The 26,088-nt window shown below is 37.8% G+C and overlaps 1 protein-coding gene across 4 annotated transcripts in view; it reads right to left on the bottom strand.

Moving 5' to 3' along the window:
- Positions 1–26,088, bottom strand: part of DCAF6 (DDB1 and CUL4 associated factor 6) — a 182,504-nt gene that overhangs the window by 136,476 nt on the left and 19,940 nt on the right. For all 4 annotated transcript variants that reach the window (XM_061120187.1, XM_061120188.1, XM_061120189.1 and 1 more), the window contains exon 2: positions 8,527–8,588. In XM_061120187.1, coding sequence (XP_060976170.1) covers positions 8,527–8,588 — 62 coding nt within the window. The remainder of the gene's footprint in view (positions 1–8,526; positions 8,589–26,088) is intronic.

Below are 26,088 nucleotides of genomic sequence, written 5' to 3'. Positions count from 1 at the left end.
AGTACTGGAGTGGGTTGCCATTGTCTTCTCCAATATTCATGGCAATCCCCATCAAAACACCAAAGGCATTTTTTCACAGAAATAGAATTCTAAGAAATCCTAAAATTTGTATGGAATCACCAAAGACTCCAAATAGCCAAAGCAATCTTAAAAAATTAAAATAAGGCTGAAGGCATCAAACATCTTGATCTCAGACTGTATTGCAAAAGTGTTTAACCAAAACAATATGGTATTGTCTTAAGAACAGATACATAGACCAATGAAATAGAACAGAGCCAAGAAAATAACCCGTGCATATATGGTAAGTTAATTTACAACAAAGGAGCAAAGACTACCCAATGGGGAAAGAATATTCTCTTCACTAAATGGTGCTGGGAAAACTGGATGTTCACATGCCAAAGAAAATTACCATGAAATGGATTAAGGACTTAAACATAGAATCTGAAGGCAATAAAATTTCTAGGGGGGGAAAAAATGTGAAAAGCTCTTGACCTTGATCTTGGCAAAGATATTTTTGGACATGACAAAATCAAAAGCAAAAATCAACAACTGATAATTACATCAAACTTAAAAGCTCTGTATAGCAACAGAGGCAACCAACAACTTTAAGCAACCTACAGAAGAGGAGAAAAATATATGCAAACCTTCTATTTGATAAGGGATTAACATTCAAAATATATAAGGAACTCATATAACTCAATAGCAAAAAAAAAAAAAAAACCACAAGTAATCCAATTTAAAAAATGGGCAAAGGCTCTGAATAAATAGTTTTACAAAGAAAACGTACAAATGGGCAAAAATGACACTAAAAGGTGCTCAACATCACAAACCATCAGAAAAATGCAAATCAAAACCACAATAAGGGAGGTGCCTCATGGTCTCATGGTTAGGACTTGGTGCTTTCAATGCTCTGACATCAGTTCAACCCACAAGATGTGCAAAACGGACCAAAAATAAATAAATAAATAAAGCACAATGAAATATTTTCTCACATTGTTTAGAATGGCTATCACCAAAAATACAAGAGATAAGAAGTACCAATAAAGGCATGGAGAAAAGGGAACCCTTGTGCACCATTTGTGGTAAGGAAAACTGATACAGTCAACACAGGAAACAGTATGGAGGTTCCTCAAAAAATTTTAACTAGAACTATCATTTAATCCAGCAATCCCACTCTTGGGTATATATCTGAAGGAAATGAAAATACCATCTTACAGCAAACATTATCCTCAATGGTGAAAAACTGAAAGCATTTCTCCTAAAGTCAGGAACAAGACAAGAGTGCCCACTCTCACCACTACTATTCAACATAGTTTTGGAAGTTTTAGCCACAGCAATCAGAGAAGAAAAAGAAATAAAAGGAATCCAGATAGGAAAAAAAGAAGTAAAGCTCTCACTGTTTGCAGATAACATGATCCTCTACATAGAAAACCCTAAAGACTCCACCAGAAAATTACTAGAGCTAATCAATAACATAGTAAAGTTGCAGGATATAAAATTAACACACAGAAATCCCTTGCATTCCCATACACTAACAATGAGAAAACAGAAAGAGAAATTAAGGAAACAATTCCATTCACCATTGCAATGAAAACAATAAAATAGGAATAAATCTACCTAAAGAAACAAAGGACCTATATATAGAAAACTATAAAACACTGGTGGAAGAAATCAAAAAGGACACAAATAGATGGACATATACCATGTTCATGGATTGGAAGAATCAATATTGTGAAAATGAGTATACCACCCAAAGCAATCTATAGATTCAATGCAATCCCTATCAAGCTACCAATGGTATTTTTCACAGAACTAGAACAAATAATTTCATAACTTGTATAGAAATACAAAAAACCTAAAACAGCCAAAGCAATCTTGAGAAAGAAGAATGGAACTGGAGGAATCAACCTGCTTGACTTTAGGCTATACTACAAAGCTACAGATCAAGACAGGATGGTACTGGCACAAAGACAGAAATATAGATCAGTGGAACAAAATAGAAAGCCCAGAGATAAATCCACACACCTATGGACACCTTATCTTTGACAAAGGAGGCAAGGATATACAATGGAGAAAAGACAATCTCTTTAACAAGTGGTGCTGGGAAAACTGGTCAACCACTTGTAAAAGAATGAAACTAGAACACTTTCTAACACCATACACAAAAATAAACCCAAAATGGATTACAGATCTAAACATTAAGACCAGAAACCATAAAACTCCTAGAGGAAAACATAGGCAAAACACTCTCCAACATAAATCACAGCAGGATCCTCTATGACCCACCTCCCAAAGTAATGGAAATAAAAGCAAAAATAAGCAAATGGAACCTAATTAAACTTAAAAGCTTTTGCACAACAAAGGAAACTATAAGCAAGGTGAAAAGACAGCCTTCAGAATGGGAGAAAATAATAGCAAACAAAGCAAGTGACAAAGAATTAATCTCAAAAATATACAAGCAGCTCCTGCAGCTCAAATCCAGAAAGATAAACGACCCAATCAAAAAATGGGCCAAAGAACTAAACAGACATTTCTCCAAAGAAGACATACAAATGACTAACAAACACATGAAAAGATGCTCAATATCACTCATTATCAGGGAAATGCAAATCAAAACCACAATGAGGTAGCATCTCATGCCAATGAGAATGGCTGCTATCAAAAAGTCTACAAACAATAAATGCTGGATAGGGTGTGGAGAAAAGGGAACCCTCTTACACTGTTGGTGGGAAGGCAAACTTGTACAGCCACTATGGAGAACAGTGTGGAGATTCCTTTAAAAACTGGAAATAGAACTGCCATATGACCCAGCAATCGCACTGCCGGGCATACATACACACCAAGGAAACCAGAATTGAAAGAGACACGTGTACACCAATGCTCATCGTAGCACTATTTACAACAGCCAGGACATGGAAGCAACCTAGATATCCATCGGCAGATGACTGGATAAGGAAACTGTGGTACATATACACAATGGAATATTCCTCAGCTATTAAAGAGAATGTATTTGAATCAGTTCTAATGAGGTGGATGAAATTATTATACACAGTGAAGTAAATCAGAAAGAAAAACACCAATACAGGTGTTTGTCAATGGATTAACACATAAAGAAAATAAGATACACACACACACACACACACACACACAATGGAATATTAGCCATAAAAATGAAGGAAATCCTGACATTTGCAACACAAAAATGAACACTGAAGGCAAGATAAAGAATGACAAATACTGTGTAAGATCACTTATATATGGACTCTAAAAATGCTCCACTAATAGAAACAGAAAAGACTGGTAGCAGAGGTTGGAAGATGGAGGAAATAAGATGTTCAGAAAAATATAAACTTCCAGTTATAAGATGAGTAAGTTCTGGAATCTAATGTACAGCATGGTGGTTACAGTCAACATTACTGCACTATATACTTGAAAGATGCTGAGAGAGTAAATATATTAAATGTTCTCACAACCGTCACGATGACAAAATGGCAATTACGTGACATGATAAATGTGATGACTAAGCTTACCGTGGTAATCATTCTGAAATACATATATGTATCAAATTATTCTATTTTACACATTAAATTTGTATAATGATATATGTAAAGTATATCACAATAAAGGTGGGAAAAAATAGAGTAAAAGGATATCCATGAAACTAAAACGAGTGGTTATATGCTTCAGGGAGCAGAAAGAAATGGAGAAGACAGAAACAGAAGTGGGAGCCATATATACTTTATTTTTATACCATGAGAAGTTCAATTCAGTCACTCAGTTGTGGCCAACTCTTTGCGAGCCCATGGACTACAGCATGACAGGCTTCCCTGTCCATCACCAACTCCCAGAGCTTGCTCAAACTTATGTCCATCAAGTCAGTGATGCCATCCAACTATCTCATCCTCTGTCGTCCCCTTCTCCTCCTGCCTTCAATCTTTCCCACCATCAGGGTCTTTTCCAATGAGTCAGTTCTTCGCATCAGGAGGCCAAAGTATTAGAGCTTCAGCTTCAGCATCAGTCCTTCCAGTGAATATTTAGGATTGATTTCTTTTAAGACTGACTGGCTGGAACTCCTTGCAGTCCAAGGGACTCTCAAGAGTTTTCTCCAACACCACAGTTCAAAAGCATCAATTCTTCAGCACTAAGCTTTCTTTGTAAGTCCAACTCTCACATCCATACATGACTATGGGAAAAAACAAAGCTTTGACTAGATGGACCTTTGTTGGCAAGGTTATGTCTCTGCTTTTTAATTTACTATGCTGTCTAGGTCAGTCATAGCTTTTCTTCCAAGGAGCAAGCATCTTTTAATTTCATGGCTTCAGTCACCATCTGCAGTGATTTTGGAGCCCAAGAAAATAAAGTCTCTCACTGTTTCCACTGTTTCCCCGTCTATTTGCCATGAAGTGATGGGACCAGATGCCATGATCTTAATTTTCTCAATGTTGAGTTTTAAGCCAATTTTTTCACTCCCCTCTTTCACTTTCATCAAGAGGCTCTTTAGTTCTTCTTCGCTTTCTGCCATAAGGGTGCTGTAATCTGTGTATCTGAGGTTACTGGTATTTCCCCCAGCAATCTTGATCCCAGCTTGTGCTTCATCCAGACTGGCATTTCTCATGATGTACTCTGCATATAAGTTAAATAAGCAGGGTGACAATAAACAGCCTTGATGTACTCTACCATGAGAAGGCATTACCTATTTAAAAATTAATGCAAAATAGGACAAAAATCTTTGTGCAAGCAGACAAAAAACAATGTGCAAGCATAAAAGATATCTTTAATCTTGTAAGAAAAGTTTACTTTCTACTCATCCTTAGAAAAATATTTGAGTATACCCAGTTAAATCTCACAGTGAATTCAAAACTGGAAAGGTACAGAATCCACAGCTTGTAAAAACTTGAGAAAATCTTAAAAGCAGTCATACAGTATGGGAGAATCCATTTGAAATCAACACCAGGAAACTCTCCTTTGAGGAAGGAGAAAGATTTGACCTCAGACTCTTAAAGAAGGAAGTAAAATTCAACATGTACACATGATTTGTCTCTTTGAAAAACACTTCATAAGTACCAAATATGTGCAAAGCACTCATCTTGACACTAGACGAAGAAAATAAATTTATGACGATGTATCCTGGGTCTAGAGTGCTGCAGCAGAGGGAGGCAGGTGGCTAGACTACGAAAAAATAAATGCATAATTATAATGTCACTACAGTGGGGTAAAAAAACAAAAGAGAAAGATATTGATGCGAAGTGGACAGCTTTTAGGGTGGTCAAGGAAAGCATCTCTGTTAAGTAACACTTAGAACTAAACACAATGAGGAGGTAAGCTTAAAAGATATGTGAGGAGGAGAGTTCTAGGTAAGAAACATAAAATACCTAAGGCAGAGGAGTACTTGGTATATTTAAAGAAACAGCAAAAAGATTAGTGTGACTAAGACAAATATGTGTAAGCCAGAAACCCACTGGAGAGTTTTGAGCAGTTAAGCATGTTCATGTATAAAACAGATGACATATTATATAATTTTCTTCCTACTCTCTCCTTATTGTGAAGAGTTTTAACAAAAACAAAGAAATGTACATATGTATAACATTGTTAACTGAATTTTGACTTTTAGAATACATAAGTTTCAAAAAAAAAAGATACATAAATTTCAGAAGACAACAATGGCTACAGAATACAAAGTAAATGCAATCAACATAGACAATATAGAATCATATATAGCTGAAAGAGATGTGAAATAGAGACAGGAAGGTGGAAGAAGGGTGAAAGCTTTAAATAACTATTTTACAGAATGGGGATTCAAGAAACACTGTCTACAAATGACAGGAAAAAAAAGATGTTTAAGTATGTAATTTACAATTAAAGTGACAACTAGAGAGACTGAGAACAGTAACTAAATTTGGGGGAAGCCTATATCTTATAAATTAGTTAATTTCTCTTCTGTAATAGCAAGAAATTAATGGACAATGCTCAACATCTGCAAGTCAAGAAAGATAAGAGTATCACAGAGATGAAAGAAATTACCAGAAGATCTGAAATAAAAACCGATTAAAAAAGTTTGCTTAAGAGGGTAAGAAAGAAATAAGGGAGTGCAGGATATGTCTGTTGCTTTTTGTTATATTCCATTTTGAACCACTGTTGTTCAGTCACTAAATTGTGTCCAGGTCTTTGTAGCCTCATGAACTACAGCATGCCAGGCTTTCCTGTCTTTTGCTATCTCCCTGAGTTTGCTCAAACTCATGCCCATTGAGTCAATGACACCATTCAACTATCTCTTCCTCTTTTGCCCCTTCTCCTCTTCCCTCAGTCATTCCCAGCATCAGGATCTTTTCCAAATGAGTCAGTTCTTCGAATCAGATGGCCAAAGAATTGGAGCTTCAGCTTTAGTATCAGTCCTTCCAATGAATATTTAGGAATGATTTCCTTTAGGATTGACTGGTTTGATCTCCTTGCAGTCCAAGGGACTCTCAAGAGTCTTCTCCAGCCTCACAGTTTGAAAGCATCATTTCTTTGGTGCTCAGCCTTCTTTATGGTCCAACTCTCACATCCATACATAACTACTGGAAAAACCATACATTTGACTAGATGGACCTTTGTTGGCAAAGTGACACCTCTGCTTGATAATACACTGTCCAGGTCTGTCACAGCTCTTCTTCCAAGGAGCAAGCGTCTTTTTAATTTTGTGGCTGCAGTCACCATCCACAGTGATTTTGGAGCCCAAGAAAGTGAAATATGACACTGTTTCCACTTTTTCTCCCATCAGTTTGCCATAAGCATATATCATTTTGATTCATTCCCCTCAAGAATGGTTTTGAGTTTTAAAATAAATAATACATTTCTAAACTGTATTTATATATTATTCCACAATCAAAGATAGGAAAAAAAAAAAAATAATAACAGCTTAGTAGTTACGGCGCACAGGCTTAGTTGCTCTGTGGCATGTAGAATCCTCCCAGATCAGGGATCGAACCCATGTCGTCTGCATTAGCAGACATATTCTTTACCACTTTACCACTGTGCCACCAGGGAAGCCCAACACAAAGGACATAGAAACAAGGTAAATGACATCACAAGGAAATAAACCAGTATTTAGTATGAGGGGCAATGTTTAGGAAAATTGACTCCATTTCTAAAACAAGTCAACGGCAGGGACAAAAAAGGGGAAGATTATTCTACATTAATAGGGATTTAAGAGGTACAGCCATCAAAGTATGGATGTCACTTGGATCCTCTTTTGAATAAACAACTATAAAAAAAATATTTTTAAACAATGGGGGAAATTTTATTTTGGACTGTATATTAGATGATATAAAAATATACTGTCAGTCATTAAATTATAAAATGCCATTTTGATTATGTAGGAAAAATGTCCATTACTCTAGCACATGAGAATGAATGACCCATTAATAACCAGCAATGAAATGGAGATCCTGTTATGATAATTGTATAGCACTAATGGAACCAGAGTAGCCACAATTTTCACGGATTCAGATTTACAGAACATTAGCTAATAAATTTCAGGTATCTGAAGCTGCTTTAAAAAAAAGAAAAATGCCCATTACTTTTAGGTTACATATAAAAGTGAAATGATATCTCTGAGATTTGCTTTAAAATAATTCAGCAAGGAAAAAACATGAACTAGAAAATGTGCCAAAATCTTAACTGCTAAATCCAAGTGCTGAGTATATAAAAAGCAGGACTCAAGTTTTCATAACAAAAATTTTAAAGGACTTTATTTTTATCTGATTAATTTCAGGGTGCTACTAGACATGCAATTCAGAATGTTTAGTACATAATTTTATATATAAATTGAGTTCTGGGAAGAAGTAGAAAATTAAAAGTTATGTGTTCTAGCCATGGGACTGAACAGAATCACTTAGAAAAGTGGGAGGGTGGGAGAAGCCAAGATAGAGTGTTGGTATGTCTAACAGTTGAAGGTGGAGAAGTCAGGGAAGAAGACAGAGAAGATGCAGGGAGTCACTGAGATAGAAAGAAAACCAAGCGAGTGTGGTGTTACCAGAAACCAAGAGAAAAGTACTTCAAAAGGGAAAATGTATTCAACGAATGTCTAAAAGTTTCTGGAAAGTTTGGAACTTTCCTAGAAGTTCAGTGGTTGGGGGTCTGCCTTGCAATGAGGGAGACGTGGGCTCACTTCCTGGTGGGGAACTAAGATCCCATATGCCACAGAGCAGCAAGACTCACATGCTGCAACTAAGATCCAACACAGCCAAATAAATAAATACTTAAAAAATTTCTGAAAAGTGACTAATAGATTTGGAGACATGAAGATCACTAGTGACCCCTCACTAAAGCAGCACCAACAGTGAAAGAGACGAAGGCCTTTTGATCATCATTCTTCAAAAAATCTCCCATATATTTTCCTAAGTTCAAAGTATGTTTTAATGTAAAACAATTCTCCCATTTTATTACAATTAGTCCAACCTCTTCTGGAAGCACTGGGGCATTTCCTCAAACATCTGAATACTTAGTATTACAGTTCTCCACAGTTGAGAATTAACTATTACTTACACAGCCATCATGCACATTCAAGGTTGCTTCAAGTTTTAATCTTTGGATAAATTCTCTTCTTCCTGTTTAAAAAGAAAGAACTAAATAAATCAAACAATTTAATGCTTAGAAAAGTGTAACTGTTAAGAGCCTAGCAACTGACCTGAGGTAGATTCAAGCTCTAATTTGAGTGACACTGGGCAAATTAACCCCTCCTTAGCCCTAGTTTCCTCATTAGAGTACCTGCCTACCTCATGTGGTTACTGTTAAGAATTAAGTGACTCAAGGATATAAAGGGCTTAGCACATTATCTGGAACCACAATAAACACTCAAATATTCCCTTCATTCATTCATTCACCGAATATACTACCTGCTTACTCCATTTCAGGTGGTGTTACAGGAGCTAGGGATACAATGGTAAAATAAAAAAGACTCCTGATTCTAGTTAGCTTAACAAAAGACAATATACAATACGTGACAATACACAAAACTGTATAAGGAAAAATAAAGCCGCTAGAAAAAGACTTAAAGAAGACTGGAGGTGGGTAATACAGTTTTTAATTTTAAACTGGGTGGCAAACAGTGTTTTATAAGATTCCACCTATTTTTAAACACATCTCAATTTCAGAAATGCTAAAATACTTAAAATTCATTTCACAATGATGAAATGTGACAGGAAAAAAATAAAATCAGCCTCACTGTCCATCAATAGCAGAACAGTTATAATACTTCAAAAGTAGAATAAATTACTCCTTTGGAAAACAGAAACATGTTTCTTTAGGAACGAATCATCTCTACCAAAAAATGGACCAAAAAAGCTTCATGTTTATTCAGAAGCTGTAATGAAAAGAAGCTGAATATATGACAAAGAGTGGTAATTAACTAAGAAATCAGGCTGATGAGATTTCAAAATTAAATTTGACTATGCTCTCTGTATACTGTCACAAGGGACAGATTTCTCTACTATAGTTTTCTTGTGTTCAGTGTGAAAAGCAAGATCTTAAAGCCAAACTGTTTTCTTTGTCCTTGTTTATAACTGGTTAAGATGGCTATATAATGGATGAACAAGTGGTTAAAAATTCTGTGTGTGGGGAAGGTGGGAAAAGGGGGGTATGGTTCTTTTTTTTTTTCCTTCATAAACACCTTCCTTTATTTTTTTCTTTTTCTTTTTTTTTTTTTTTATTAGTTGGAGGCCAATCACTTCACAACATTTCAGTGGGTTTTGTCATACATTGATATGAATCAGCCATGGATTTACACGTATTCCCCGTACGGTTCTTATTAGAATAAACTTAGAATAAAACAACCTGCAGAAATTCAGCAAAGTATTTTCACAAATTACATTATACTTTATATATAATCAACTTTCCATATCTGATTTTCAATTTTGTTTTTTCTTTTTCTCATTGACTTTATAATTTATTTAGTTGCCCTATTGTCTATTTCAGCCAGTTTTAAAGCATTTCCTTCACACTGGATATGTGATATGATTCATTCTATTTTTTATCAAGTTTAATTTTCTATCAGATCCATTACATACTGTAATAGTGAAGTGAAAGTCACCCAGTCGTGTTTGACTCTTTATGACCCAAAGGACTATACAGACCATGGAATTCTCCAGGCCAGAATACTGTAAGCCTTTGAAAAGAATATCAAGTTCACCACCGAATTAATGTGCAATGTCTTCAAGATGGATTTAATTTGTGCCACTTGATAACAACCTTTACTGGATTTGTAACTGTCTCTTTCCACTGGCTCGCTGCTTCATTGTTACTGTTTTCCCTTATCCAAATCTGTCCCAAAAAATGTCTTAAAAAAATGCTAACTGTGGTAAACAGATAAAATTTTTAGAAATCTTTCCTTTGGCTGTCAGCAACTGTGGTATTCTTAATGAGCTGCAAATTAAGAGTTCAGAAATAAAGTATTCAAATTAAGATGATGGTAACTAAAATTCATTAAAATGCTAAGAAAAAAGTATCAAAAACTTTTTTCTAAATTTCTAAACATCTGGGTTTGAAAACATGGCTCTAGTCATTTCCAACTAGAGGAAATGGCAGTGCAACATGAGAGAACAGAAGACGAAGTGAGTAATTTGAGCAAGAGCTCTCATATATGAGCCTGTACATAAAAACGTGCCCTGAGACAAGACAGCTCCCGAATGATATTTTTGTATGTGACTTAGGAGCTCAAAATGACTACTGTCCAAACATTCCATAAAAAGGGCTTCGAGAACAACCTAGTATAAACCTCCTCAACTCTTCTGATAATTAAATGCACTACACCAAGAAACAGAAGCTGAAACCTAGGACAAAATAAGAACTGTAAGTTAAAAAACTGAGTCTTCTCAAATTAAAACAAAAATAAATTATTACCTATTATCAAGAACTTTGGCCTAGCTGTAAGCTAACAAGTTACCTGCCACTATCTTATGGATGCTAGCAGAAGACACAAGACTCCAGTCAGAGGCAAAGAACCATTCTACTCTAGCAGAATGAGCTTCAGGATCAATGGTTCCTCTTGTCCAATTCCCACAGGGCAATGTAGAGAGGGGCCTGGGGGGATACTGCACATGCAATGGCTCTGAATCACAGCTGGAGTACCCTGAACTGAGGGAATCCAAATCTTATATCAAGGAAATCTACCTAACCTTTGTCCCAAAAGACATTATCTTTATTATTTTGGACAATAAACAAATCTGCCTTCTGCTTCACACAGATACTGAATGCTCTATCTCCCAAGGCTGTTCCCTTAAAAAAAAAAAAAAAATTCTTGTAAAGACAGTCCAGAGCAAAGAAGCCAGTGCCTCTGCTCAAAAGATGTACAGAAATACAAAGGAGACATGGAGAACTGTCTCCCAGCTATTACACATTTATTATGGATCAATGTACCTACCATTGTGGCTTTTTATTCAAGTGTTTCTGTAGCCCAAGCTGCCTCATTTAATTCCATCTCTTTTACATTCTATTCTATGTGATAGATTGTAAGCTGCATTTAAAAAAAAAAGGAACACTCTTTTGTTGACTGAAGTATCCTAAATGCCTAGAACAGTGCCTAAGACAATGTAGAAACTGAACATACGTTTTCTGAATCAGTGAGTAAAATAATAGGATCATAATACTTATTTTGCTCTTTAACATGTTTCCTCTCAAAAAGGTGAACATCTTTCATTGCAATACTGCTCATATTTAATGGTTTTGTAACTTACTAAACTGTTTCATAACTCATTTATTCACGTACCTATCCCTGTTATTAGACCATGAGTTGCTTAGGACAAGAAATGTTAGGCTTAAATATCTAACTTGGATCATTATACATGTATATGGGACAAAACTTAACAACTCAGGGCCTTAGTACTATATTTGTAAAAATTTTATATTTGATGGGAATAATACCATCAACTTCATAGGCTTATTGTCATAAGCATATTAATCAGCATATGCAAAACTCATAGATATGTCTGATCTACTACAGACACTTAAGAATAGTTCTCTCCTAAAGGGAACCCTCCTACACTATTGGTAGGAACGTAAATTAGTTCAGCCATTATGGAGAAAAGAATGGAGGTTCCTTAAAAAACTAAAAATAGAGCTACCATATGACCCTGCAATCCAATTTCTGGGCATAGAGCCAGAGAAAAACATTATCTGAAATGATACATGCACCCCAATGTTCACTGCACCAATGTTTACAATAGCCAAGACATGGAAGCAACCTAAATGTCCATCAACAGATGAATGGATAGAGAAAATGTGGTACAATGGAATACTACTCTCCGAGTAATTCTGCTTCTTTGATTGAACTCATTTATGATTAACACTTTCAGCAAACTAGCAACAGAGGGAAACTTCCTCAATCTGATAATAAGCACCAGTAAAAGACCTAAAACTTATATTTAATGGTGAAAGACTGAATGCTTCCCATTTAAGATCAAGACAATACAAGGAAGTTTCACTTTCACCACTACTATTAAACACGTTCCTGGAAGTTTTAGAGATAGAGATAATGTAAGAAAGAAAAAGAAAGGTACATACTTTGGAAAGTAAGAAATAAGAGAGTCCCTACTGAAAGATGATATAATTTTCCATGTAAAAAATCTCCTGGTATATACCTCAAAACCTCAAAAGATGTATATACAGAGTACATCATGTGAAATGCCAGACTGGATGAAGCACGAGCTGGAATCAAGACTGCTGGGAGTAATATCAATAACCTCAGATATGCAGATGACACTACTGTTATGGCACAAAGCAAAGAAGAACTAAAGAACCTCTTAACGAAAGTGAAAGAGGAGAGTGAAAAAGCTGGCTTAAAACTCAACATTCAAACAACTAAGGTCATGGCATCCAGACCATCACTTCATGGCAAATAGATGGGCAAACAATGGAAACAGTGATAGACTTTATTTTCTTGGGCTCCAGAATCACTGCAGATGGTGACTGCAGCCACGAAATCAAAAGACACTTGCTCCCTGGAAGAAAAGCTATAACCAAACTAGACAAAGCAGAGACATTACTTTGCCAACAAAGGTCCGTCTAGTCAAAGCTATGGTTTTTCCAGTAGTCAGGTATGGCTCTGAGTTGGACTATAAAGAAAGCTGAACACTGAAGAATTGATGCTTTTAAATTGTGGTGTTGGAGAAGACTCTTGAGAGTCACTTGGACAGCAAGGAGATCCAACCAGTCCATCCTAAAGGAGATCAGTCCTGAGTGTTCATTGGAAGGACTGATGTTGAAGCTGAAACTCCAATACTTTGGCCACCTGATGCAAAGAGCTAAGTCACTGCAAAAGACCCTCATGCTGGGAAAGATCGAAGGCAGGAGGAGAAGGGGACGACAGAGAATGAGATGGTTGGATGGCATCACCGACTCAGTGGACATGAGTTTGAGCAGACTCTGGGAGCTGGTGACAGAGGTGGTGTGCTGCAGTCCAAGGGGTTGCAAAGAGTCGGACAGGACTGAGTAACTGAACTGAACTGAGCAAGATTACAGGATATAAGACCAACACATACCAAAAAAGAAAAACATACTGTTATATACTAATAATGAATGGGGAGAAGTTGAACTTTAACACAATACACTTAAAACTGCTCTTAATTAAAAGAAAATTAAACATTTAGACATAAGAATAACAAATTTTGCTGAGGATCTGTATCCTAATAATTACTGAGTTGGCCAAAAAGTTCAAATAAACTTGTAGGCCAATCCAATACAAAATGCTGATGAAGGAAACCAAAGAACTAAATAAATGTAGCAATATACTGTGTCTATGGATCAGAAGACTCAACACAGTCAAGATGTCAGTTCTTTCCAAACTGATATGTAAGTCCAATGCAATTCCTATCAAAATTCCAACAAGGTATTTTGGAGATAAAGACAACTTTACTATAAAATTCATTTAAAAGGCAAAAGACCTAGAAGAACTAAAACAATTTTGAAAAAGAAGAGTTGAAGGGGGAAACATCATTCAACTTGATGTAAAAACTTACTATATAGCTACAATAAGCAAACAGTTATGATATTTACAGAGAGAGAGACACACAATACCAATGAAAGAGAACAGATAACACAGATTAGACACACACAAATATGCCCAAAAGGTACAACAGGAATTCAACAGAGACAGTTTTTTAAATAGTGCTAGAGCAAGTGGACATTCACAAGCACGAAAATGAATTTCAAGTTAAATCACATACCTCCTACAAAAATTCACACATCATTGACAAGAAACATATTAATTTATCTTTTGTTACTTGAAAGTATTGAACTGAAATGTTCAATATTCACTTATATAACAAATATCCAGCCACAGGAGTTAGTTTCTGCAAAAATCCCCCAGCCAATAATGTGACAACACAATGGACCCTGAAATTAAACGTAAAAATGTAAGATTATAAAACTTCAGAGAAAACACACAGGAGGTGATCTTTAGGACCTGGGGCTAAGTTAAGAGTTTTTAAAAATGATACCAAAAGCAAAGGCCATAAAAGAAAATCACTGATAAATTGAACCTCATCAAAGTTAAAAACCTTTACTCTGCAAAAGACTCTGTTAAGAGAAGAAAAAGACAACTACATGTTGGGAGAAAATATTTGCCAATGGCATATCCGACAAAGGACTAGTACCTAAAGTATGTAAATAAGTCTCAAAACATAACAGTGAAGAAAATAATAATCCAAACAGAAAGTGAGCAAGAGACATGAAAAGACATGCCACTGAAAATATCAAGACAGCAGGACTCCTCCAAGCACCAACAACCAGCTGCCTTAGGACCTGGTCTTACCTGCCAGCAGGCAAGAACCAACCCAGGATTCCTTCACTGCACAACCAGCCATACCATGACCTGACCCCAGCCACAAACAGCTGGAAACCTCTGCACTATGAAAAGCCTGCGAGCTGGCCCCATGTACCAGACTGCCACAGCAGTCAACCTCAACTACATCAAAAGGCCCCATGTAGTTCACACAAGGGATACCCCAAGATGATACAATTCTAGCAACCTGAGAGGAACGTACTTACTGAGTCACCAAGATAACTACTGTATTAGGCCACTTATCCAACATCAGGAAATACAATGGGCCTATCTAATACACAGAAATAGAAATAGATAATTAGGCAAAATGAGACGACAGAGGTTTCAACTGAAAGAATAAAATAAAAATCCCAGAAGAAAAACTAAATTGGAGACAAGCAATTTATCTGACAGAGTTCAAGATAATGCTCAAAAGGATGCTCAGTGAACTTGGGAGAAGAAAGAACACAGTGAATAGTTTACTAAAGATTTAGAAAATATAAAGAAGAACCAAACAAAGCTGAAGAATACAAAAGCTGAAATTAAAACTACACTAGAAGTAAATAAGATGGCAGAGAGAAAAGAATCAGCAAACTGGATGATAGAGTAGTGGAAATCACACAAGCTGAACAGAAAAAGGAAAAAAACAATCTTATAAAGTAAGGATAGTTTAAGAAATCTCAGGATTTTCCTTCATAGTCCAGTGGTCAGGATTCTGAGCTTCCACTTCAGGGGACATAGGTCTGATTCCTGGTCAAAGTACTAAGATCCTATATGCTGTAAGGTATGGTCAAAGAAACAAAAAAAAAAAAAAAGAAAGACTTTGGAAACAACATCAGGCACACGAAAATTCACATTATGGAAGTTCTAGGAAAAGAAGAGAAAAAAGGACACAGGACTTATTTGAAGAAATAATCACTGAAAACTTTCCTGTGCATGTGTGCTAAGTCTTATCAGTCATGTCTGACTCTGTGTGACCCTAAGGACTGTAGCCCGCCAGGCTCCTCTATCCGTGGATTCTCCAGGCAAGCATACTGGAGTGCATGGCCATGCCCTTCTCCAGCGGATCTCCCCAACCCAGGGATCAAACCCAAGTCTCTTACATTTCCTGCAGTGACAGGTGGGTTCTTTACCACTAGTGCCATCTGGGAAGCCCTGCTGCTGCTGCTGCTGCTGCTGCTAAGTTGCTTCAGTTGTGTCCAACTCTGTGCGACCCCACAGACAGCAGCCCACCGGGCTCCCCCGTCCCTGGGATTCTCCAGACAAGAACACTGGAGTGGGTTGCCATTTCCTTCTCCAATGCATTAAAGTGAAAAGTGAAAGTGAAGTCGCTCAGTCGTGTCCGACTCTTCGCGACCCCATGGACTGCAGCCTACCAGGCTCCTCCATCCATGGGATTTTCCAGGCAAGAGTACTGGAGTGGGGTGCCATTGCCTCCTCCGCTGGGAAGCCCTAACCTGCCTAAACTTCCCTAACCTGGGTGAAAACAAAAGACATCCAGGTCACAAAACTGATTATCCCAAAAACATCCACACTGAGACAAAATATAATGAAAAAGGCAAAACTGAAAGAAAAACAATCTTCCAGGCAATTAAAAAGGAAAAACAATCCGTTACCTACAAGGAAACTCCCAAAAGACTACTAGATCACTTTTTTTTTTTTTCACTAGATCACTTCTTAACAAAAGCTTTGCAGTTCAAAAGGGAGTGGTATGATATATTTTAAGTGATGAAAGGGAAAAAACCTACAGCCAAAAATACTCTATCCAGCAAGGCATTCAGATTTGATGACTAGTTCATTTTACGAATAAAAGCTAGAAGAATTCAGCACAAGCAAACTAGCTTTACAGTAAAATTTAAAAGTATTTAAGCAAAAAAAGAAACGATTTAAACTAGAAAAATGAAAATTACAAAATAAAAAATTTCACCAGTAAAGGCAAATATACGGTAAAGGTAACAGATCAACCACTTATAAAGCTAGTAGGAATGTTAAATGACAAAGGTAGTAAAATCATCTACATCAACAATAAGTAATCAAGAGAAATACAAAACAAAAAATGTAAAATATGACGTCAAAAACATTAAACAAGGGACTTCCCTGGTGGTCCAGTAGTTAAGACTCCACCTGTCAAAGGAGGGGACACAGGTTCAATCCCTGGTCCTTGAAGATCCCACAAGCCATGGAGCAACAAAGCCAGCACACCACAACTACTGCACCCAGGCACCACCATTACTGAAGCTCACGCACCTAGAGCCCGTGCTCTGCAAAATAAGAAGCTACCACAATGACAGGCCTGCACGCCATAATCTAGAGTAGCCCCCTCTTGCCACAACGAGAGAAAGCCTGCAAGCAGCAACGAAGACCCAGCACAGTCAAAAGGAAAAAAAAAAAAAAATGAGGGAAGAAGTAAAAATTCAGGGTTGTTAGAATGCATTTGAACTTAAAATCATCAACTTAAAATAAGCACACACATATAAAGGTGCTTTATATAAACTTTATAGTAGCCAAAAACCAAAAAATCTATAAAACATACATATACCAAAAAAGGGCTTCTCAGGTGGCTCAGTGGTAAAGAATCTGCCTGCCACTGCAGGAGACACAGGAGACACAGGTTCAATCCTTGGATCATGAAGATCCTGTAGAGATGCAAATGGCAATCCGCTCCATTTCTTTCCTGAAAAGTCCCATGGACAGAAGAGCCTGGTGGGCTACCGTACATAAGGTCACAAAGAGTTGAACATGACTGAGCATACACACACATACATATCAAAAAAACTGACACTAAGCACTAAGGACAGTCAACAACTCATAAGAGAGCAAAAGAAGAATACAACTACAAAAACCTCAAAACAATGAACAAAACTGCAATAAGTGCAAATTTATCAATAATTGCTTTCAAAGTAAATAGACTAAATACTTTAATTAAAGACAAAGAATAGCTGAATGGATGAAAAAAATAAGACCCATAAAAATGCTGTCCACAAGAGACTCACTTCAGGATGAAAGATACAAAAAGACTGAGAGAATGGAAAAGGTATTCGACACAAATGAAAACAAAAAGAAAGTTGGGGTAGCAATACTTACATCAGAGGAATCAGACTTTATAACAAAGACTGTAACAAGAGACAAAGAAGGAAATTACATAATGATAAAATGATCGATCAAAAAAGATATAGGGAATTCCTTGGTTCTCCAGTGGTTAGTATGTGGGGTTTTCACTGCTGAAGCCCAAGTTCAGTCCCTGGTAGGGGTCAAACAAGCTGCATGATACAGCCAAAAGAGACAAAAGAAAAAAATATAATAATTGTAAATATATATGCACCTAACATAGGAGCACATACATACATAACACAAATATTAACAAAGAAACTGACAGTAACATAATAATACTAGGGAACTTTAACACTCCACTTACACCAATGGATGGATCATCCAGACAGAAAATCAATAAGGAAACACTGGCCTTAAAACAATACATTATGCCACTACTGGGCATTTATCATGAGAAGACCATAATAGAAAAAGACACATGTAACCCAATGTTCATTGCAGCACTATTTACATTAGCCAAGACATGGAAGCAAGCTACATGTCCATTGACAGATGGATAAAAAAAGTTGTACTATATATATTCAATGGAATATTATTCAGTCATAAAAATGAATGCATCTGAGTCAGTTCTAATAAGGTGGATGAACCTCGAGCCCACTATACATACTAAAGTCAAAGAGAGAAAACCAAATCTTGTGTATTAATACATATATATATATGCATATACATATATAGAATCTAGAAGGATCGTACTGATGAACCTACCTGCATGGCAGCGATGGAGAAGCAGACGTGGAGAACAGACTTAAGGACACGGCAGGAAAAGGGAAAGGAGAGGGTGGGACGAATGGAGAAAGCAGCATGGAAACATACGCACTACCGTACGTAAGACAGCCAGCCAGTGGGGATCTGCTCTGACTCAGGGAGTTCAAGTCTGTGCTCCGCGACAACCTGGAGGGTGGGATGCAGTGGGAGGGGGAGGGAGGTTCAAGAGGACGGGGACATACGCACACCCATGGCTGAGTCACACTGATACACAGCAGGGAACACGACAGTATTCTGACGCAAATACACCTTGATTAAAAAATACTTTAAGTAACTCCCAAATAAGAAAAAACTATTCTGTCCATCAGTTCAGTTCAGTGGCCCAGTTGTGTGCAACTCGTTGTGACCCCATGCACTGCAGCACTGAGTAGGTGACGCCATCCAACCTTCTCAACCTCTGCTGTCCCTGTTATTCAAAAGCAGAATACACATTCTTCTCAAGTGCACAAGGAATATCTCAAGGACAGATCATAAGCTGGGTGACAAAGCAAGTCACTATAAATCTTCTTAAGACTGAAATCAGCTGTTGAGAACAAGAGAGTGGAGGAGTAGGTGAACGGTGGAGAACATCTCTCTCCACGGATACATCAGGAATACACCTTCAGACACAGAAGTGCATGCGGAACACCAGCTGAGAGCGGACAGGAGTACCTGACCAGCGGGAAAGAATATACACAGCCATGCAAAACTCGGTAGGATGAAGGAACGAGGGGGAAAAATAGGAGTGTTAACAGGACTGGACCTGCCCTCGGTGGATGGGGGAACTGAAGCAGGGGTCCAATCCCCACACTGGAGCAACTGTCTGAGTCAGAGGAGAAACATTTAAGTCTGAGAGTGAAGAAGCTGATCTGTGGCAGCCTAAATGGGATGAGAATCAGACAGTCCTTGCCGCAGCCATACATACCCTGGATACCGACACAGGTCCCAGGAAGGTGCAGCAGCTGGGAGCTGTAGTTTAGGGACTATGGAGCAATCCCAGGGCAAGGGTTGCAGAGAGACTGCAGAAAGAAGTATCAAGGGTATGTGAGGGAGGAGACTGTGGTGGGAAATGCCTGTGGAGGAAAGCTGGGCAGCCATGGAAGCAAGGCAGTACTGCTGAGTCATGCCTAAGGGGTGGAACCAGCCACAGCCTCTCTCTCCCCAGAGGCCAGCATTGGCAGCTGAACAATAGAGAGACTGGCCCATCAAACACCTGACGCGCTGAACTACAGGGCAGGAGCCCGCCCACAGTGCCCCTTTAAGTGCCCGACACGCCAGTCTACAGAGCAGGACTCCAGCCAGGGGGGCCGTCTATGCGCCTGATGCCCCGAACAGCAGAGAAGCACCCCAGGCAAGAGAGCCCTTTGAGTGCCTGACCGGGCGGAGCTACAAAGGAAGACTGGCCAAAGAGGCCTTCTGATTGCCAGCTACAAGAGGCTCAAAAAGAGACTCTGATAGGGCCGTAACTCCTGTGGCTGGGACAGTCCACTTTGCACTGCCAGGGTCCCCGCAAGCCAAGCAGCTGCACTATCTTCATGCTCAACTCTCACTGGGGCAGAGCTGCCACAGGCAAGAAAAATCTTGCGTCTACGCATGCAGGGTGGCTTCGGTCATTTCCAACTCTTTGCTACCTGGCAGACTGTGGCCTGCCAGGCTTCTCTGTCAAGGGGGTTGTCCAGGCAAGAACACTGGAGTGTACTGGGCAATACTGGTTGCCATACCCTTCTAGAGCACTATACTTCCTACTACCCTAGCCGTCAACCCCCCCTGAGTACCTGGTGCTACCAGAAACCCTGCAACCCAAGCAGCTGTACCACCTCCACACCTGGCCCTCACTGGGGCAGACCCAAGTCCTCCAGGGCAGCCTCAGGAGCAAACCCCAGTGGACGACCCACATGCAGAGGTGGAAATAAAACCACAATTGAAACCCAGTTCCATGTGGCTAAGGAAGAAGACCCAAAACCTTCCCACCAGCTGTACAAGCTGCAGATTAAATCCACACGATCAAGTAGGCAGACTCTGTGTCTATGGGATATATAAAAAAATAGTAAGAGCTCCCACAAAAGAAAACGCACTAGTTCTGATAACTGTGGACATTGGAGGCAAGAACACACAGGAGTAGGTCCAGATTAGAATCTGAGCTGTCCCCACAGCAGGTCCAGAGATCAGCAGTGTCGGAGGGCATCCTAGGGAGGTGAGGTAGACTGTGACTCCCAGCGAGGCAAAGGACTGTGACAGCAGTCACTCAAGAAAAACATTCATTATTCTTATGCTTTGACTTGTTCTATAGATTTCTTTTTGATTTTTGTTCTTTGTCCTTATACCCCTCTGTTGTAGTTGTCAGTGTTGTTGGCACTATGAAATCTAATTAAGCTTTTGAGCTTTTTTTTCTTCCTCAGTCACATTTTTTACTATTGTAATAAACCTAAATGTTGGGCTTTTGCAGTTTTGTGGAGTTTTCCTTTTTTTTTCTCTTTAATTTTTAATTTCTTAAACCTATTATTAATTTTTCTACATTTACTCCTTCGTTTGCTTTTCCTACTGTTCTTTTCTCCTTACAGTTAATCTTTAATGTATACAAATCTTCTTCATCTACCTCTATTTAACTATTCTTTCTTTCTTTTCTTTCCTCTCAACATATTTTTTAGTTTTGTTTCCACTACTTTATTCCCCACTTGGCACCTTGCTTTAGTTTTGTTTTCTGGTATGTGCTTTAGTTAGTCTTGCTCTTAACTGGTAAATATAATTTTTTATTTCCTTTGTTCGCCAGCTCAATCTACTGTGTACTTTATTTTAGTTGGACTGTCTTCACTTTGCTTATGGGTGTACATGTATATTCCATTATTTTAATTATTATTTGCCTGATTTTATAACAACCATTTGTCTGGGGTTCATCTTTGGTATCTCGTTTTTGGGTATTTGTTTTAATCTCACTTAATGCCCTAACAAACCACTTGTGGAATCTTTGTTCCTGACCAGAGATCAAGCCCTGAGACTTTGGAGTGGGAGTACTGACTCCAAGAGCCTAGACTACCAGAGAACTAATACTAGGGAGCATCAAATAGTGAGAACTCACACAAAGGAAGCCACTTGAATACAAGACTGGGCATCACCCAACCACCAGTAGCACCCTGTGCAGGATGCCTCATCTAAACAAGAAACCAAACAAAAATACAAATCCAATCATCAGCAGACAGGATTATCACCTCATTCAGCCTTGCCCATAAGAGGAAAAACAAACAAAAAAACTCAGCACAAATCTCACCCTATACAAAGCTTACACAAACCAGCGGACCAACCTTGAAAGTGAAAGTGAAGTCGCTCAGTTGTGTCTGACTCTTGCCCACCCCATGGGCTGTAGCCTACCCAGGCTTCTCAGTCCATGGGATTTTCCAGGCAAGAGTACTGGAGTGGGTTGCCATTTCCTTCTCCAGGGGATCTTCCTGACCCAGGGATCAAACCCAGGTCTCTCGCATCGTAGGCAGACGCTTCACACTCTGAGCCACCAGGGACCAACCTTAGTAGGGTAGAAACCAAAAGGAAGAAAGAATTCAACTTTGAAGCCTGGGAAAAGGTGACCTCAAACACAATAAGTTTAAAAAAAAAAAATGAAAAGGCAGAGAAATACTACACAAATGAAGGAACAAACTACAAACACAGAAGCCCAAATAAATGAAGAGGAAACAGGCAGACTACCTGCAAAAGAATTCAGAGTAATGATGGTAAAAATGATCAAAAACCATGAGAACAAAATGGAGAAAATGCAAGAATCAATTAACAAACACCTAGAAGAATTAAAGAATAAACATACAGAGACAACACAACTACTGAAATTAAAAAACTCTGGAAGGAATCTATAGCAGAATATCTGACGAAGAAGAATCAGTGAGCAGGAACATAAAATGGTGGAAATAACTTCTGAAGAGCAGAATAAAGTAAAAAGATTGAAAAGTACTAAGGACAGTCTCAGAGACCTCTGGGACCATATCAAACACACCAACATTCGAATTATAGGGGTCCCAGAAGAAGAGAAAAAGAAAGGGTATGAGAAAATTTTTGAAGAGTTGAAAATCTCCCCAACTTGGAAAACAAAATAGTCAATCAAGTCTGAGAGGCACAAACAGTGCCATATAGGATAAACCCAAGAAGAAACAGGCTGAGACACATACTAATCAAACTAAGACTAAACACACACACACACACACAAAAAGACTAAACACAAAGTAAGAATATTAAAAGCAGCGAGGGAAAAGCAACAAGTAACATACAAGGGAAACCCCATATGTTTAACAGCTGATCTTTCAGCACAAACTCTGCAGGCCAGAAGGGGGAATGGCAGGATGTATTTAAAGTATTGAAAGGGAAAAATCTACAACCAAGATTACTGTACCCGGCAAGGATCTCATTCAAAATTCATAGAGAAACAAAAAGCTTTTCAGACAAGCAACAGTTATGAGAATTCAGCACCACCAAAACAGCTTTAAAACAAATGTTAAAAGGACTTATATAATCAACAAACACACGGAAGATCTACAAAATCAACCCCAAACAATTAAGAAAATGACAATAGGAATATATGTATCAATAATTACTTTAAATGTAAATGGATTAAATGGTTCAACCAAAAGACACAGACTGGCTGAATGGATACAAAAACAAGACCCATATATATGCTGTCTACAAAAAAACCACTTCAGACCTAAACACACATATAGACTGAAAGTGAGAGGATACAAAAATATATTCCATGCAAATGGGAAGCAACAGAAAGCTGGAGTAGCAATCCTCATATCAGACATTATAGACCTTAAAATAAAGAAGATAACAAGAGATAAGGAAGGACACTACATAATGATCAAGGGATCAATCCAAGAGGAAGACACAACAATTGTAAACATCTGTGCACCCAACATAGAAGCACTTCAATACATAAGACAAACACTAACAGACACAAAAGGAGAAACTGACAGGAACGCAATAATAGTAGGAGACGTTAACACACCAGTCACACCAATGGACACAGCATCAAAACAGAAAATTAATAAGGAAACACAAGTCTTAAACGATACATTAAATGAGATGGATCTCATTGATATCTTGAAGACATTCCATCCAAATGCAAAGGAATACACCTTCTTCTCAAGTGCATATGGAACATTCTCCAGGACAGACCACATCTTGGGTCACAAATCAAACCTCAGTAAATATAAGAAAATTGAAATCGTATCAAGCATCTCCGACCACAATGCTATGAGACTAGGTATCAATTACAAGAAAAAAGCTGTAACAAACACAAAGATATGGAGATTAAACAATACATTTCTAAATAACCAACAGGTTACTGAAGAAATCAAAAGGGAAATCAAAAAATTTCTAGAAACAAATGACAATGAAAACATGACAATTCAAAACCTATGGGATGCAGCAAAAGCAGTTCTAAGAGGGAAGTTTATAGCAATACAATCCTACCTCAAGAAACAAGAAAAACATTGAATAGATAACCTAACTTTACACCTAAAACAACTGGAAAAAGGACAACCCCCCCCCCCCCCACCAAAATTAGCAGAAGGAAAGAAATCATAAAGATCCGAGCAGAAACAAATGGAAAGAAATGAAAGAAACAATAGTAAAGATCAGTAAAACTAAAAGCTGGTTCTTTGAGAAGATAAACAAAATTGACAAACCTTAGGCCAGACTCATCAAGAAAAAAAGAGAAGAATCAAATCAACAAAATTAGAAATTAAAAAGGAGAGGTTACAACAGACAAGAGAGAAATACAAAGGACTATAAGAGACTAACTATATGGCAATAAAATGCATAATCTGGAAGAAACAGACAGAGTCTTAGAAAAGTTCAATCTTCCAAGACTGAACCAGGAAGATATAGAAATCATGAACAATTCAATTACAAGCACTGAAATTGAAGCTGTGATCAAAAATCTCCCAAAAAACAAAAGCCCAGGACCAGATGGCTTCACAGGAGAATTCTACCAAAGATTTAGAGAAGAACTAATGCCTATCCTTTTAAAACTCTTTCAAAAAACTTCAGAGGAAGGAACACTTCCAAACTCATTCTACAAGGCCACCATCACCCTGATACCAAAACCAGACAAAGACAATACAAAAAAAGAAAATGACAGGCCAATATCACTGATGAACACAGATGCAAAAATTCTCAACAAAATTTTAGCAAACAGAATTCAGCAACACATCAAAAAGTTCATACACCATGGTCAAGTTGGGTTTATTCCAGGAATGCAAGGGTTCTTCAATGTATGCAAATCAATCAATGTAACACACCATATTAAATTCAAAGATAAAAACCATATGATAATCTCAACAGATGCAGAAAAAGCCTTTGACAAAACTCAGCATCCATTTATGATTAAAACACTTCAAAAAATGGGCATAGAAGGAACCTACCTCAACATAGTAAAGGCCATATATGATAAACCTACAGCAAACATTTTTCTCAATGGGGAAAACTGAAAGCATTCCCCCTAAGATCAGGAACAAGACAACGGTGTCCACTTTCACCACTATTATTCAACATAGTTCTGGAATTCCTAGCTATAGCAATCACAGAAGAAATAGAAACAAAAGGAATCCAGATTGGAAAAGAAGTAAAGCTCTCACTGTTTGCAGATGACATAATACTGTACATAGAAAACCCTAAAGATAGAGTCAGAAAAATTACTCAATTTTGCAAAGTTGCAGGATACAAAATCAATACACAGAAATCACTTGCATTTCTACACACTAACAATGAAAAATCAGAAAGAGAAATTAAGGAATCAATCCCATTCATCACTGCAACAAAAAGAATTAAATATCAAGGAATAACCTTAGCTAAGGAGACAAAAGAGCTGTACACAGAAAATTATAAGATACTGATGAAAGAAATCAAAGATGACACAAACAGATACAGAGAGATTCCATATTCCTGGGTAGGAAGAACCAATATTGTGAAAATGACAATACTACAAAACGCAATCTCCAGATTCAATGTGATCCCTACCAAATTACCAAAGACATTTTCACAGAACTAGAACAAATAATTTCACAATTCATATGGAAACACAAAACACTCCTAATAGTCAATGCAGTCTTGAGAAAGAAGAATGGAGCTGGAGGAATCAATCTTCCTGACTTCAGATTATACTTCAAAGCTACAGTCATCAATACAGTATGGTACTGGCACAAACACAGAAATATAAGACCAACGGAACAAAATAGAAAGCCCAGAAATAAACCCATGCCCCTATGGGTACCTTATTTTTGACAAAGGAGGCAAGAACATACAATGGGGCAAACACAGCCTCTTCAATAAATGGGAAAACTAGACAGCTACATGTTAAAGAATGAAATTAGAAAACTTCCTAACACCATACACAAAGATAAACTCAAAATGGATTAAAGACCTAAATGTAAGACCAGAAA

This window comes from Dama dama, chromosome 20 (genome assembly GCF_033118175.1).
Source record: "Dama dama isolate Ldn47 chromosome 20, ASM3311817v1, whole genome shotgun sequence".
NCBI classification, from domain to species: domain Eukaryota; kingdom Metazoa; phylum Chordata; class Mammalia; order Artiodactyla; family Cervidae; genus Dama; species Dama dama.
The sequence above is the reverse complement of the archived record's forward strand: the minus strand, read 5'-3'. Positions and strand labels throughout refer to the sequence as shown.